At 37.7% G+C, this 17,013-nt stretch overlaps 1 protein-coding gene across 2 annotated transcripts in view; it reads right to left on the bottom strand.

Annotated features, from left to right (window-relative positions):
* Window positions 1-2,107: 2,107 nt before the first annotated feature.
* LOC100990756 (mitochondrial adenyl nucleotide antiporter SLC25A24) overlaps window positions 2,108-17,013 on the bottom strand; it is a 66,247-nt gene continuing 51,341 nt past the window's right edge. For both annotated transcript variants that reach the window (XM_003822238.5, XM_055115307.2), the window contains exons 7-10: window positions 15,586-15,693; window positions 10,848-11,015; window positions 6,342-6,492; window positions 2,108-4,122 (exon numbers count right to left, since the gene is read on the bottom strand). In XM_003822238.5, the coding sequence (XP_003822286.1) occupies window positions 3,938-4,122; window positions 6,342-6,492; window positions 10,848-11,015; window positions 15,586-15,693 (612 nt within the window). In that variant the 3' untranslated portion in view covers window positions 2,108-3,937. The remainder of the gene's footprint in view (window positions 4,123-6,341; window positions 6,493-10,847; window positions 11,016-15,585; window positions 15,694-17,013) is intronic.

Below are 17,013 nucleotides of genomic sequence, written 5' to 3'. Positions count from 1 at the left end.
TGAATTTCTCCCCAGAAAATGGATTTTTCCTTTCTGTTGCATAGTCAGGCTGCAAATTTTCCAAACTTTTACACTGTGCTTCCCTTATAAAACTGAATGCCTTTAACAGTACCCAAGTCACCTCTTGAAGGCTTTGCTGCTTAGAAATTTCTTTCGCCAGATACCCTAAATTATCTCTCTCAAGTTCAAAGATCCACAAATCTCTAGGGCAGGGGCAAAACGCCCCCAGTCTCTTTGCTAAAACATAACAAGAGTCACCTTTGCTCCAGTTCCCAACAAGTTCCTCATCTCCATCCTAAATCACCTCAGCCTGGATTTTATTGTCCATATTGCTATCAGCATTTTGGGCTAAGCCATTCAACAACTCTCTAGGAAGTTCAGAACTTTCTCACATTTTCTTGCCTTCTTCTGAGCCCTCCAATCTGTTCCAATCTCTGCCTGTTACCCAGTTCCAAAGTCACTTCCACATTTTCAAGTATCTTTTCAGCAACGCCCCACTTTACGGGTACCAATTTACTGTATTAGTCCATTTTCACATTGCTGATAAAGACATATCCAAGACTGCACAATTTACAAAAGAAGCCTCATAATCATGGCAGAAGGCAAGGAGGAGCAAGTCACATCTTAGATGGATGGCAGCAGGCAAAGAGAGAAAGAGTTTTTGCAGGGAAACTCCTGTTTTTAAAACCATCAGATCTCATGAGACTCATTCACTATCATGAGAAGAGTGCAGGAAAGACCCACCCCCATAATTCATTCACCTCCCACCAGTTCCTTCCATGACATGTGGGAATTGTGGGAGTTACAATTCAAGATAGGATTTGGATGGGGATAAAGCCAAGCCATAACAGGTGCCTACTAAATGCACACTGCAAGAACAAATGAGTGAGTGAATGCTGGTGGAATAAATGCTGAAGTGGCCTGGGGTTAGTGGCTGTGGCTTAGTGTCTGGATATAGGACTCTGGGGCCCACTGACAATCATCTTTGTTTACACTGTGGTCAGAAAGCTGGTCAGCTTGGACTTGAGCACAGTGGAAGGGGCTAGGCTGGGAGAACATCATAGGATGTGCTCTCCCAGAGAGTGGCCTAAATGACTTCAGACTGCTCCACATGTCTCCCAGTGAGAGCATACGGCAAAGGAGGGTTGCTCCCTCCACAGTATTTTACTCCTTTGGTGCTCTTTTCAAAAAAGGAAGTTCCATGAGAACAAAAGGGCTGGCAAAGTTCCTATTGGGGGATGAGGAAGCCATGCCACATTTTTACAAATGCAACCTAATGCCAAGCTCAAAGACAAAATACTGTAAAGTACAATCTCTGCTTGCATAAATTTATTCTCTTGACTGGGAGACAAGACTAATAAGTGAGAAACAAATATGGCAGCATTTTTCTAACAAAGATTCCCTGAGAACAGAGGAGCAGATAGATGCTGGCAATTGCACACAGAGCTGCCTTGTGCAGCTGTGGACAGGGACAGGTGTGTGGGCAGGGAACTGCCAGTGTCTGCTACAGCCATCTCACCTGTCAGGTATCCAGGTAAGCAAGAAGCTTACAGAAATAACTGATAAGTTATTTCTGAAGTCTGGATAGTATTGGAGTTGAAATGCAGAATTTCTCTGCAGTCTTATGTTTTAATTTTTAAATCAAATTTTGGATGTAATCTGCATTATGAAATTTTAAAAAATTACTTACCAGTGAATTCAACTTAGAATTTTTTCCCACAATTTCAGGACAAACTGATACTCCACGGCAAAATGAGCCCGGCCAATCCTGAGGCTCTGGATTGTGAGGCTCTGAGCCTTGGTACTATGAACCCCAGGGCTGTAACTCTAATGGGTAAATGTAGAATTTTGAGATCACAAAAAATATCATCTTGTGTCAAAATGCATCATACAGACAATATCTACAAAGGCTGCTCAGGAAAGGCCAAAATGTTTGGAAAGACTACATGGAGCCAGCTGTAAAAAGCATGATTCAAACTGGTGCCAAACATCTAAGCTAGCTAAGCTGTAGGATACAATTTTTGCTTTATTTATAATTTTTTTTTCAATTAGGAAACTGAGACTTAAGAATTTTCTCTAAAAAAAATAAAAACTGGAAAACAAGTAATTTTAGAAACAAATATATATTTTTGATAGAAACTGTAAGTAAATATTCAGTACTACCAGAAATATACTATCTTCAACTCTCGGCTTTTTTCCAAAAGATACAGAATCATTTTTTGGAAAAGATACAAGATGTACAGACAAATCACATTCATACCTTACAATTTAAATTCATAATGAACAATGAATATTTTCATATTTTCCAGAAGTTTGAAATTTCAAAGTTGTTAGCAAAATTATTCATTTCCATAATTTTTACGAGTAAAAATAGAAAGAGCTGATCATGTACCTTAATATTGTCACTTTATATATTACTCAAAAGTACAAATAACCCTAAAAGTAGAATCCCAGGCTTATCATATTATAAAAATACTGAGACATTTATCAAACATAACTAATATAAATGAAACTACATTTTTAAAAATGTTTCACAAACACCAGTCCATCTTTCTCTTTGGTTCAGAAAATAAAAGAGGTAGGTTCAAATAAAGAAAATGCCTATTACATCATTAGATTTTCATTAAAATGCTGGCAATTTATAACAGAAATTATTACAAGTGAAATGAGTTTAAGAACTAAATTAAAAACTGATAATAACTTCAACTAGTAAATATTTTTCTAAGTTCTAATCACACAAATAAGAAAAGATAGTTGACTATAAAAATGGCTTTAGTAAAATAAAAAAATGCTCTCATTATTATAAATTAAGTCTCCTATATCCTAACATGTTCCTAAAACTTGGGGCAAGAGAGAATATGAATGTATATGTTTACAAATTGGGCCTTTCATTTAAATATAGGTATCTAATGTATAAGAGTAATACATACTACTATTAATATGTATCTCTCACCTTTGTGCTGCCCATATTGAAAACAGCAAGTTCAAAGATATTCAACAGTGAGGGAGAAATAAGCACATCATTTGCCCATGATCAATCCACTTCATGCAATTAAAAAAGAAATTTCAGGTTACTAAGAATGGTCCCAAGAAGTCTTCCTGACTAAAACGGAATCTGATTCAAAAGGTAGGAAACAAAGGACAAAGGAAAACAAAGATGCTCTTCAGAAGCTGATACAAGTCAAAGGATTTCATTTCCTGCTGCTTTTCAAAGCAATGGCAGGATAAACGGAATCTTTCAAATAAGTTGCCTTGTGTTGATAATTTAACAGTAATATACTGAAAATTAGTGTATAACTCCAGGAACCAAATAATGGTACAGTGGTAAAATGGAAAAGTGCCCACTGAAATAAATATAATTTCATCACTTCCCTTCAGAAATTCCACCACTGTGTTCATTCCTATTCCGCTGAAAGAAAAATAAGGACATAAACCCTACACTTATTTGGATGCTTTTGCTGTAAGGTATATTTTAAATGTAATGATTTTCTATTAATGGTTCTACAAGGAAATTTAAAGAAATCTATAAAGACATTCAAAATATATGAAACAAGACATTTAAATATAAAGGAACTGGCATAAACGTAAACCACCCGAAATAAAGATTAACGATTTATAACTCTAACACACAAAACAAATTTTGTTCAAGCCAGTACATTTTCAGATTTCGGATTCAGGGCAGAGATTTGCAGGATTATTAAGAAAAGATAAAGTATAATTGTGTGGCCTTTTCAAAACACATTAAAACTATGATTTTGAACATTTCTGTGTACATATAATTGAACCCAAAAGTTTGAAGTGACCATTGTTATCATCTTCCCTTTTGTGAAAAAAATGCAGCTTCTTTTGCCATAGACTTGTTTCAATTCGAGGAGAAAAAGTCACTCCAGGGATTGTTGAAAGTTTCAATTATCAGGCTGAAGCAAAAAATGCAACATCATTTCTGGGTTACTCCTAAAGTTTGCTTCATATTTTCATAAACCACATAACTGATGCCTACAGCAGGGAGCACCTTCATGAAGTTTGGGGTGATGCCTCTGTAAAGTCCTGGTATTCCTTCTTTGGAAATAATTCGTCGAAAGAGGCCAACCATATTCAGCTGTGGGGAACCTTCTAACATGGCTAAAAAATAAAAAAAGAGGGTAATTTAATATTCAAGTATGTTTCATTATTATGACAACAAACAATTATGACTCAGAATGATATTCTAAAATACAGTAAAAGGACAACATTTATTCCAAGAAGCCCAAGACAATATCCCTTTTATGATCCTCTTTGTATAGCACCTAACAGTGAGTGTCCTAACTATAGTAATGATGGTAATAATAGTTATTTATTAATTACTATGTTCTAAATACTGGGTTAATTACCTTCCATACCAATCTTGCAAGGTAAATATTATATCAATTTTGTAAGTGAGCAATTGGAGGCTTAGAAAGATAGAGAAATTTGTCCTAAAAAATCTAAGTAGAAAATGTTAGGGCTGAGATCCAATGGTCTGACTCCAAAGCTGGTACACTTTCCACCACCCCACAGTGCTGCTGCTGCCTCCTTCTTACTAGACAAGCGCTGAAGAGAGAACAGTTAAATCTCAGGAAGTAAGGGGAGTATGGAAGAAGCTCTGGGAAGCTTGGGAAAAAGCACAAAGACCTGGGCCTTGGAAATGACCTCAACAAGCAAGAAGAGACAGCGAAATCCAGTGTTGCTGGCACAACCAAGACAACGGGAGGAGTACCATGTGCTATGGAGATGCAGCCAATTGTTGTATGTGGTTATTACACAGAGAGTGAACAAAGTGGGGTAGATTATTAAAGGCTTTGAAATTCCCACTAACAACTTTGGAACTGACACCGAAAGGCTGCAAAGATGTCTGAACAGATGTAAAATGATCAGACTTTTAGGTCAGAAATGACAATCTATCAGCCATAGACAATCTATCAGCCATATCAGTCATGCAAAGTTCTGGATCAGAGCTGGCAGACAGGAGGGTTGGAATCAGACTGCATGTGTCTGAATTTCAGTCCCACTATTTACCACAGGTATAATCTTGTGGGAGTTACTTAAATTCTCTCTGCCCCAGTTGCTCATCTGAAAAATGGGGATAATGTTAGTATTCCCATCCCCAAGATGGTTATGATGGTGAAATGAGAGAATACACAAGAAACATGTAGTTCACTACTTTGTGTTTTTCTCTACAGCCATGACTGTCTCTCAGCTCCTCAAATACACCATGTTGGTGCCTGCCTCAGTGCCTTCACACATGCTTTCCCTCAGCTGGAATGTTTTCTGTTCCCACTCCACTGGCCTGTGCCCAGCTAACTCCCACTCATCTTTCCAGTCTCAGCTTCACTGACAGCATTCTGCAGCGCCCAAGTTAGGTTATAGCTCCTTGCTCTGTGCTCCCCTAACAAAAGAGGAGTTGGTTTAACCAGGTTGTTTACTTGCTGGACATAACGTCTTCTCTACTCTACACTGGCGGGGCCACATCTGACTTGTTGACTGCTCTACCCCTAGCATCTGGCAGTGTCTAGAATGGGACAATGGCTCAGGGAGTATTTGCCAATTAGTGACTGACTGCTTGGCTGGGCTTGCTGTGGCTGGCACTTGGAAGGGAGGTTGGGAATAGAGCTGTAGATGCCCAAGGTGTACTACTTAAGAAAACAATGGATAAGACTGACCAGGGAAAGCATCAAAGAGAAAAGAAAGGCATTTGAATGCATACTTTAATACAGTGGGGATAGCAATAAAAGCCAGCAAATGGTAAAAGTTATCAATGGGCTGGCAGAACAACCAGGATGGTACAGTGTAATCAAAGCCAACAATGGAGACAGTGTCACAGTGAGGAGGAATCACAGCTCAAAACTTGTAGGGTCTACGCAACACTAAAAAATGATTCCAACCACCATTTACCAAAAATTTAACAAACCCAAGATGCTTTATTTATATTGTTGGTAATTCTTACAACACTGTACAATTTTCATTCCCATTAAAAACCCCAAGAAGTCTGAGGCAAGGATCTGAACCCAAATCCATCAGATACTAAAGCTTATAATCTTAAAACGTGCATGTAACACAGTCAAAAAAATAGTACTCTGTTTATGTATAAGGCATATGTATGCATACAGTACATATGCAATGCTTCTGTCACATTAAAATTTCATGACGAGGGAGCATTTAGAAAAAGAATTTCTGAAAAGATTCCTTAAGGAGGCAATAATGAAAAAAAGGTTGAGAAATACTGTCTTAAAACTACAGTCTGCATCTTAGTAGAACTTGGAGTTCTAAAAGCACATTACTGGTGCAGCACTTTTATCGGTGTGGTTCTGTAATCAAAAATTCACCTTGAGCCTGCATGCGAGTTCTCACCAAAGCCAATGGGTAGCTGGCCAGCTGACCACAGGTGCTGGATAAGGCACCGCATCCCAGCAACACCATGACTCCAGGGTTTACAGAATCTTTTGCAAAATTATCCAGCCAATAGGACTTCAAGAGCTGCCAGAGAAATAAAGAAGAAAATAATTAACAAACTCTACAACTTCAACGTAAACATTTTCACAGCTATTCTCAACCTCATGAGAAGCCCCATTTCTGCAGGATGAGGCCACGCATTTGCAGAAGCAGCAGGCACTGCAGGAGGCAGTGACTCTGTGGAGAGGTGGGAGGCCACTGGGGATGCAGAACACATGAGGTTTGCACCGGTTACTGACATTCTTCTAAACAAACGTGAACTGTGTACCAAACGCTGCAGGATCTAAAGAACACCTCTTATGGTGAGTATTAATAAAATAATATAATTCTACTACTTGTATCCCATTTTACACGTTACATATATTTCATTTGAGCCTTACAAAAACTCTTACATAAATCTATTATTCTTATTTTAGAAATGAGAAAAATTCATCTCAGCGGAGTTTTTGTTTGTTTTTTTGAGATGGAGTCTCGCTCTTGTCACCCAGGCTGCAGTGCAGTGGCCCAATCTCGGCTCACTGCAACCTCTGCCTCCCAGGTTCAAGCGATTCTTCTGCCTCAGCCTCCTGAGTAGCTTGGATTACAGGCACCCACCACCATGCCCAGCTAATCTTTGTACTGTTAGTAGAGACAGGGTTTCACCATGCTGGCCAGGCTGATCTCAAACTCCTGACCTCAGGTGATCCGCCCGCCTCGGCCTCCCAAAGTGCTGAGATTATAGGCATGAGCCACCACACCAGGCCCAGAGTTTTTTAAGAAGGACTCAGAACCAGGCATGCTAATCAAAAGGCCATACTTTATCCCCTATTACTCTCGGTCCCTGTATTTCATTAGAAGGCAATAATTAGGAGAAACTGTATAAAATATATATGATAATCAACTTTTTAAACATAAGATACTTTAAGTATAAAATACATGTTACTATGTTATATAACTAGATTAATTTTTTAATTTTTTAATCCTGTAAGGCTAAAAATTTTACATCTTATGGGATTAAAAAATTATCTCAATGGATTAAAAAATCCATTGAGTGCATTTCTCAATGGAAATCTTGCAGGTTAGAAGGAAATGGAATGTTACATTCTATGTTTTGAAACTTAAAAAAACTGCCAAACAAAAATACCATACGGGCAAAACCGCCCTTCAAAAAAGGAGAAATTAAGACTGTCCCTGACAAACAAAAGCTGATACAGCTTATCACCACTAGACTGGCCCTACAAGAAAGGCTAAAAGGAGAAACAAAAGGATGATAAATAGCAACACAAAACCACAAAACATGAAACCCTATAGTAAAGGTCAATATTTAGAATATTATAAAATCCTATAGTATTGTAATGAAGGTATATAAATAACTTTGAAATCTAAATTTCAAAAACAAAATTTAAACAGAATTTAAAGAAGAAAAGCATAAAAAGTAACTATAAATTTATGTTAAGGATATACAATATCAAAAGACATAAAGTTGGTGGGGAGGAGGTGAAAGATGTATAGAAATAGAGTTTTATATACCACTGAAGTTAAGTTGTAAACAGCTTAAAGTAAGTTGCTATAACTTGAGTATGTTTTATGTAGTTGCAATGGTAACCACAAAAATAGCATCTATAGAATGCAAACAAAGGGAAATGAGAAAGGAATCAAAACATGTCACTACAAAAAAAAATTAACAAAACACAAAAGAAGCCAGGAAGAGAGGAAGGGAAAGACAGAAAAGCCACAGGACAAAGATAAAAAGGCAGCTAGCCAAATGACAACAGTAAGTCCTTCCCTATCAGTAATTGCTTTAAGTGTAAATGGATTAAATCCCCCAATTAAAAGATATAAATTGCTGAGTGAATAACACATACAGAATCAACTATACCTTATCTATGAGACTCACTTTAGATCTAAGGACACACATAAGCTGAAAGTGAAAGGATGGAAAAACATATTCCATAAAAACGGGAACCCAAAGAGAGCAGGGGTGGCCATAATTACATCAGACAAAATAGACTTTAAGACAAACTGTCACAAGAGACAAAGAGGGACATTACATAATGATAAATGGGTCACTTTACCAGGAAGAAATAATAATTATAACTATATATGGACCTAATATTAAGCTCCTAAATATATGAAGCAAACACTTATAGAACTGAAGGGAGGAATAAACAGCAACACAGCAATAGTAGTAGACTTCACCACCCCACTTAATGGTGTTGGGGAGGACATGGAGAAATTGGAATCTTGGTGTACATTGATAGAAATGTTAAAAAACAAAAAGGTCTACTTACTATGGAAAATGACATGGAGGTTCCTCAAAAACTTAAAAATAGAATTACCATTTGACCCAGAAATTCCACTTCTGAGTATATGTCAAAAAGAACTGAAAACAGTATCTTGAAGAGATATTTGCACAACCATGTTCACTGCAGCACTATTCACAATAGCCAAGATGTAGAAACAACCCAAATGTCCATCAACAGATGAATAAAGAGAATGTGATATACATACCCAACAAAATATTATTCAGGCTTAAAAACAAAAAAGTCCTGTCATATGCTATCATATGGATGAATCTTGAGGAAACTATGTTACATGAAATAAGCCAGTCACGGAAAGAGAAATACCACATGATTTCACTTATACAAGGTATTTAATGTAGTCAAACTCATAAAACGAGAAAGCAGGTTACACAGCGCTGGGGTGAAGGGGAAATTGGGAGCTGTTGTTTAATGAGTATAGAGTTTAAGTTCTGAGAAGTGAAAAAGTTCTAGAGACCTGTTGCACAACAAATCACAAACAGTTAACACTTAGTGTACTATATATTTAAAAATGGTTAAAATCGTAAACTTTATGTTATGTGTTTTTAATCACAATTTTTTAAAAAACTCAGCACAAGAAGTAAAGTCCTAAACCATGATACCACCTCACACCTAAGAGGATGGCTATAATAAAAATAAGCTTTTTTAAAATGGAAATTAAGTGTTAGTAAGGACGTGGAAAAACTGGAACCTTTGTATGTTGCTGGTGAGAATGTAAACGGTGCAGCCACTATGGAAAACAGTCTGAGAGTTCCTAAAAGCTAAACACAGAATGACCATATGGCTCAGCAATTCCATTCCGAGATATATACCCAAAGGAATTGAAGGCATAGACTCGAACAGATACGCAGATGCCAATTTCACTGCAGCATTATTCACAATATTGAAAAAGTAGAAATAATCCAAACGCTCTTCAACAGATGAAGGACTAAACAAAATGTGGTATATACACATAACGGAATATTACTCAGCCATGAAAAGAAATGAAGTTCTGATACATGCTACAACATGAACAAACCTTAGAGACATTATGCTAAGAGTAATAAATCAGACACAAAAAGAAAAATACTGTATGATTCTACTTATAAGATATCTTGAATGGGTAAATTCCTAGACATAGAAAGCAGATTAGAGGTTACCAAGGGTCTGAGTTACGGAGGGTAGGAAGTTATTGCTTAAAGGTTAAGGTGTTTCTGTTTGGAGTGAGGAAAAGGATTTGGAAATAGTGTTGATGGTTGCACAATATTGTGAATGTAATTAATGCCACTGAATTGTACACTTAAAATTAGTAAAATGGCAATTTTTATATTTTATAATAATTTTTAAAAATTATGTAAGAAGCCAAAAACCATTTGCTTGTACACTTCAAGTGAGTGAAATGTAAGGAATATGAACTAAATCTCAATAAAGCTCTTTAAAAAAAAAAGTCGACTCTTCTTTTCATTACACATTCCACTCTTCCTCTACGCTGTAGCTTAGGTCCCATCCTAACATGCACCCTGGCTCATGTCTATCGCAGCACAGATAACCACGCTGAGTTTTAGTCGTTTGTCTCCCCCACCAGACCTTCAGTTTCTTCAAGGCACACATTGAGTCCTTTGAATCCCCAGATCCAGTGTCTAACCTAGTGGTTTGTATAGTGTGTGCTCAATAATTGTTTGTGAGATTCATAAATTATTAAATGATTTAGATTGCAGGGTTGATCCAAGATTTGTATTCTTCCGTACAAGGAATGAAACTGTATTACTCATGTTAGTCACATTAGTCACTTGGCTTAATGTCAGATTTTTGCAAATCCAAAACAAAGGAAAAAATCTCTAGAAACACCTTTTAAGGTGAACAACTATACCTAACTTTGAGTCTACTCTTCATTAACAAAAGCAATTCCCAAGAAAATCTAATACAAAAGTGACCCCATGCATATTCACACTCAAGTTACTTGAAAGTTCAAATAACACATGCTTGAATTTACTTCTGGTCACACACTGTTTTCTGGTATATATCTACTTCTTCATATAAAGTCCAATTCTAACAAGATCTAACTGCATTTTCCAATTCAAAAGATGTCTATAAACTCACCTCATACACAGCAAGATCTATGCCTGCATAAGGTATGATACCTAATAAATTGGGAACATAGCCTTTGTAAAAAGCTCCCAAGCCTTCATGTTTCAAAATCTTCTTGGCACAATCATATATTCCAGAGTACTGCCCAGTTTTGCCTACAGCCAGCCTGGTTTTCATAACCTGGATATAAAAAACAACAAAATATGATTGTTCATATTAACTCTATCATCATGGAATTCAAATGAAGCAATTTTACATGGAACAAATACCTAGCACATATTGTCATTCAAAAGACTGTACGATTTGTTGATACATTCTCTTTCATGTATTACCTCTATTGGGGGGCTAAGACCAAAGCCAGAGAGACCCGTTTACTGCAAGGAGGATCTGATGAAGGAAGTGACCAAGGAAATGGAAGCAAGATAATCTATTGATGTCTTAACAAAACTGACTGGTGACCACCTGCATCTGGAAGGTGAGGGAAATGGTAGTATAAAGGATAACCCCAGTACTTCTAGCTTGGAACACAGGATGGGGCAGTGGGGAGTTGGGAAGGTGATACTATTAACTGATATGGAGGATATGAGAGGAAAAATAGGTATTAAGATTTTTTTGAGAGGTGTGTGGAGTAATATAAACAATCATATTAAGATGCTTTAAAAAAGCTGTATTAGCATGCATACCACATATCGGTGAAAATTGTATTTATCTTGCTTAAGTCATCAGTTACTAAAAACCCCTCTGCTATATCAATAAATTCCACATCTACAATATTATTTTTGCTATAAAGCAGTAGTTGGAAAACTTTTCCTGTAAAGACTAAATAGTAAAATATCTGTCGTTGCAAGCCTAAAATATTAGGTCTCGGTTGTATATTACTTTTCTTTTCTTTTGTTTTTGCCTACTTTTTAAAAATTGTACTTTAAGTTCTGGGATACATGTGCAGAACGTGCAGGTTTGTTACATAGGTATACACGTGCCATGGTGGTTTGCTGCACCCATCAACCTGTCACCTACATTAGGTATTTCTTCTAATGCTATTCCTCCCCTAGCCCCTCATCCCCAAAAAGGCCCCAGTGTGTGATGTTCCCCTCCCTGTGTCCATGTATTCTCATTGTTCAACTCCCACTTATGAGTGAGAACATGTGGTGTTTGGTTTTCTGTTCCTGTGTTAGGTTGCTGAGAATGATGGCTTCCAGCTTCATCCATGTCCCTACAAAGGACATGAACTCATCCTTTTTTATGGCTGCATAGTATTCCATGGTGCATATGTGCCATATTTTGTTTATCTAGTCTATCACTGATGGGCATTTGGGTTGGTTCCAAGTCTTTGCTATTGTGAATAGTGCTGCAATAAATATACGTGTGCATGTGTCTTTATAGTAGAAAAATCTATAATCCTTTGAGTATATAACTAGTAATGGGATTGCTGGGTCAAATGGTATTTCTGGTTCTAGATCCTTGAGGAATTGCCACACTGTCTTCCACAATGCTTGAACTAATTTACACTCCCACCAACAGTGTAAAAGCATTCCTATTTCTCCACATATTTGCCAGCATCTGTTGTTTCCTGACTTTTTAACTAACTGGCGTGAGATGGTATGCCATTGTGGTTTTGATTTGCATTTCTCTAACAACCAGGGATGATGAGCCTTTTCTCACGTTTGTTGGCTGCATAAATGTCTTCTTATGAGAAGTGTCTGTTCATATCCGTCACCCACTTTTTGGTGGGGTTTTTTTTTCTTGTAAATTTGCTTAAGTTCCTTATAGATTCTGGATATTAGCCCTTTGTCAGATGGATAGATTGCAAAATTTTTCTCCCATTCTGTAGGTTGCCGGTTCACTCTGATGATAGTTTCTTTTGCTGTGCAGAAGACCTTTAGTTTAATTAGATCCCATTTGTCAATTTTGGCTTTTGTTGCCATTGCTTTTGTGATTCAGTCATGAAGTCTTTGTCCATGCCTATGTCCTGAATGGTATTGCCTAGGTTTTTTTCTAGGGATTTTATAGTTTTAGGTCTATGTTTAAGACTTTAATCTATCTTGAGTTAATTTTTTTTATAAGGTGTAAGGAAGGGGTCCAGTTTCAGTTTTCTGCATATGGCTAGCCAGTTTTCCCAACACCATACATTAAATAAGGAATCCTTTCCCCATTGCTTGTTTTTGTCAAAGATCAGATGGTTGTAGATGTGTGGTGTTATTTCTGAGGCCTCTGTTCTGTTCCATTGGTCTATATATCTGTTTGGTACCAGTACCATGCTGTTTTGGTTACTGTAGCCTTGTAGTATGTTTGAAGTCAGGTAGTGTGATGCCTCCAGCTTCGTTCTTTTTGCTTAGGATTGTCTTGGCTATACAGGCTCTTTTTTAGTTTCATATGAAATTTAAGGTAGTTTTTTCTATTTCTGTGAAGAAATTCAATGTTAGCTTGATGGGGATATCACTGAATCTATAAATTACTTTGGGCAGTATGGCCACTGATTCTTCCTATGATATATTGATTCTTCCCTTCCATGAGCATGAAATGTTTTTCCATTTGTTTGTGTCCTCTCTTATTTCCTTGAGGAGTGGTTTGTAGTTCTCCTTGAACAGGTCCTTCACATCCCTTGTAAGTTGTATTCCGAGGTATTTTATTCTCTTTGTAGCAATTGTGGATGGGAGTTCACTCGTGATTTGGCTCTCTGTTTGTGTATTATTGGTTAATAGGAATGCTAGTGATTTTTGCACATTGATTTTGTACCCTGAGACTTTGCTTTAAGTTGCTTATCAGCTTAAGGAGATTTGGGGCTGAGACAAGGAGGTTTTCTAAATATACAATCATGTCATCTGCAAACAGAGACAATTTGACTTCCTCTTTTCCTATCTGAATACGCTTTATTTCTTTCTCCTGCCTGATTGCCCTGGCCAGAACTTCCAATACTACGTTGAATAGGAGTGCTGACAGAGGACATCCTTGTCTTGTGCCAGTTTTCAAAGGGAATGCTTCCAGCTTTTGCCCATTCAGTATGATATTGGCTGTGGGTTTGTCATAAACAGCTCTTATTATTTTGTTATACATTCCATCAATAACTAGTTTAGTGAGAGTTTTTAACATGAAGTGGTGTTGAATTTTATCGAAGGCCTTTTCTGCATCTATTGAGATAATCATGTGGTTTTTGTCACTGGTTCTATTTATTGATGAATTCCGTTATATTGATTTGCATATGTTGAACAGCCTTGCATCCCAGGGATGAAGCCAACTTGATCATGGTGGATAAACTTTTGGATGTCCTGCTGCATTCAGTTTGCCAGTATTTTATTGAGGATTTTCACATTGATGTTTATCAGGGATATTGGCCTGAAATTTTCTATTTTGGTTGTGTCTCTGCCAGGTTTTAGTATCAGAATGATGCTGCCCTCATAAAATGAGTTAGGGAGGAATCTCTCTTTTTCTATTGTTTGAATAATTTCAGAAGGAATGGTATCAGCTCCTCTTTGTACCTCTGGTAGAATTTGGCTATGAATCTGTCTGGTCCTGGGTTTTTTTTGGTTGGTAGGCTATTAATTACTGCCTCAATTTCAGAACATGTTATTGGTCTATACAGGGATTCAGCTTCTTCCTGATTTAGTCTTGGGAGCGTGTATGTGTCCAGGAATTTATCCATTTCTTCTAGATTTTCTAGTTTATTTGCATAGAGGTGTTTATAGTATTCCCTGATGGTAGTTTGTATTTCTGTGGGATTGGTGGTGATATCCCCTTTATCATTTTTTATTGTGTCTATTTGATTCTCCTCTCTTTTCTTCTTTACTATTCTGGCTAGTTGTCTATTTTGTTAAACTTTTCATAAAAACAGCTCCTGGATTCAATGATTTTTGGAAGGGTTTTTCGTGTCTCTATCTCCTTCAGTTCTGCTCTGACCTTAGCTACTTCTTGTCTTCTGCTGTCTTTTGAATTTGTTTGCTCTTGCTTCTCTAGTTCTTTTAATTGTGATCTTAGGGTGTCGATTTTAGATCTTTCTCGCTTTTTCCTGTGTTGCCCACTTTTTAAAAATGTAAAAGGCATTCTTAGGTCAAGGGCTGTATGAAACAGTCCGTAGGTCTGTGTTTTGCCAACCTATGCACTAATGAAAGGATGTCTAATTAGGATAATCACCATATAATCAAATCCTGAGATTCCATTATTAAATTTATGGTACAGAAACTCTTTGGACAGGAATGGCAGCCAGCCTCTAAAGTGGCAGCCAGCCTCTAAAGTGACCCCCAGTGATATTTGTCTCCGGTTATTAACACCATTATACCAGCCCCTCCTACACTCTACCAGGGTTGGTCTGTGTGATCAATGGAATACAGCAGAAGAGGCAAAAGATATCAGCTTTCATCTTAGGCACTCTCTCTCTCTCTCTCTCTCTGTTGGACCACTGACTCTAGGGAAGCCAGCTACTGTGTTTTGAGGATACTCAGGCAGCCTACAGAAAGGCTCACGTGATAAGGAACTGATGTTTCCAGCCAATAGCCAGTGAGGCCTGGCAGCAACATGAGTGAGCTTGGAATCCGCCTCCAGCTGATTCCAAGCTCTGACTACCATCTTGACTGTGGGCTATGAAAAACCCTGAGCCAGAGGCACCCAGCTAAGCTGCTTCCAGATTCCCGACCCAGAGAAACTGTGCGATGATAAATGCTTGTTTTAAACTGTTAATTTTGGGATAACTTGTTAGAGAGCAATAGACAACCAACACGAACACCATCACACAGTCAGACTTGACAATGGTACTCACCTCCATTGGATATATAAAAGTCTGTGCAGTTGCTCCAGCCATGGAACCAGAAATAAATCTCTCAAATGTTCCTATTTTTTGTCCTTCTTCAGTAAGTAACTTCTTGTACTGTATAAACAAGTTTTAAAATGCACATTACTACCTGCTGTGGACTGAGCTGCACCCCCACCAAATTCATATGTTGAAGCTGTAACCTCCCATGTGATGGTATTAGGAGATGAGGCTTCTGGAGGTAATTAGGGTTATGAGGTCATGAGGATGGAGCCCTCATGACAGGATCAGTGTTCTTATAAGAGCAGACACCAGAGAGCCCACTCTCTCTCTCCCCCTTCACATGTGCACCAAGAAAAGACCATGTGAGCACACACCAGCTGTCTACAAGCTGAGAAGAGAACGCTCACTAGAAATCAAACTGGCTTGGCCCTTGATCTTAGGCTTTCCCGCCTCTGAAACTGTTAGAAATAAATTTCCGTTGTTGATTCCACACACACTGTGGTATTTTATGGCAGCCCAAGCCAACTAGACAATCCTAGAATACAAATCAGCTCCTAGAAATCAATAAATTGACAAATGTGATGATGTGTCTCGAAATGTATACACTACATTAATAATACATAGCAGAAGAGCAAGGCCTAAATGCTAATACACGCAGTGACTGGACAGTGGTTTTCAAGTCAGATTTCCACAAAACACAGATGTCTCCCAGATTGGACCAAGTTGCTCCTTTGCTGAAACAGCATAACAGCATTCTTCCCCAGATGTACAGAAAATACAAGGTTAATCAAGTTTTCACAACGTTTGGATATTTTCCCCACAGTTTTTAAAAGATGAGTTTATTTTCACCAGTGCAAATAAAATGAATAAATAGGTGACAAACAAATATTAACAAAACAATTTATAAAAACAGTTTTTGTAGGTAATACATACAATTATACTAACCTATCAAGCCCAGCATCTCCCTGGCTATCAGTACTAAAGTGACCCAACATAGCTAACTGGACCAAGGGTATAAATATGACCCCAATACAGCCAAAATAGTGACTGGCCAGTATATTAATATCATGGGACTGAGAGTCAGGCAGACCTGAGCTGGAACTCCAGAGCCACGTGGCCTCGAGCAAGTTCATGAACAGGTCCACATTGTGGTTTCCTTGTCTGTGATAACAGTACTTACCTCACAGGGTTATGGAAAGGATTACAAAAAAATAATACTTGTAACACGGTTAGTGCAGGTCTGAACACCTAGCAAATGTTCAGTACATGTTATTATTATTATTAATATATGAATACACTATCTTCACACAACTTGCTAAGACATTCTGCCCAAACATAGGCCATGGGAATTAGCCAGGCAAGCCAGATTCCTTCTCTCAGAAATGTGAGGGGGTCTCCAGAGGTAAGCAGCTGCTGTCACCAGAGGGACAAGGG

The sequence above is a fragment of the Pan paniscus genome, chromosome 1 (genome assembly GCF_029289425.2).
Source record: "Pan paniscus chromosome 1, NHGRI_mPanPan1-v2.0_pri, whole genome shotgun sequence".
NCBI lineage: Eukaryota > Metazoa > Chordata > Mammalia > Primates > Hominidae > Pan > Pan paniscus.
The sequence above is the reverse complement of the archived record's forward strand: the minus strand, read 5'-3'. Positions and strand labels throughout refer to the sequence as shown.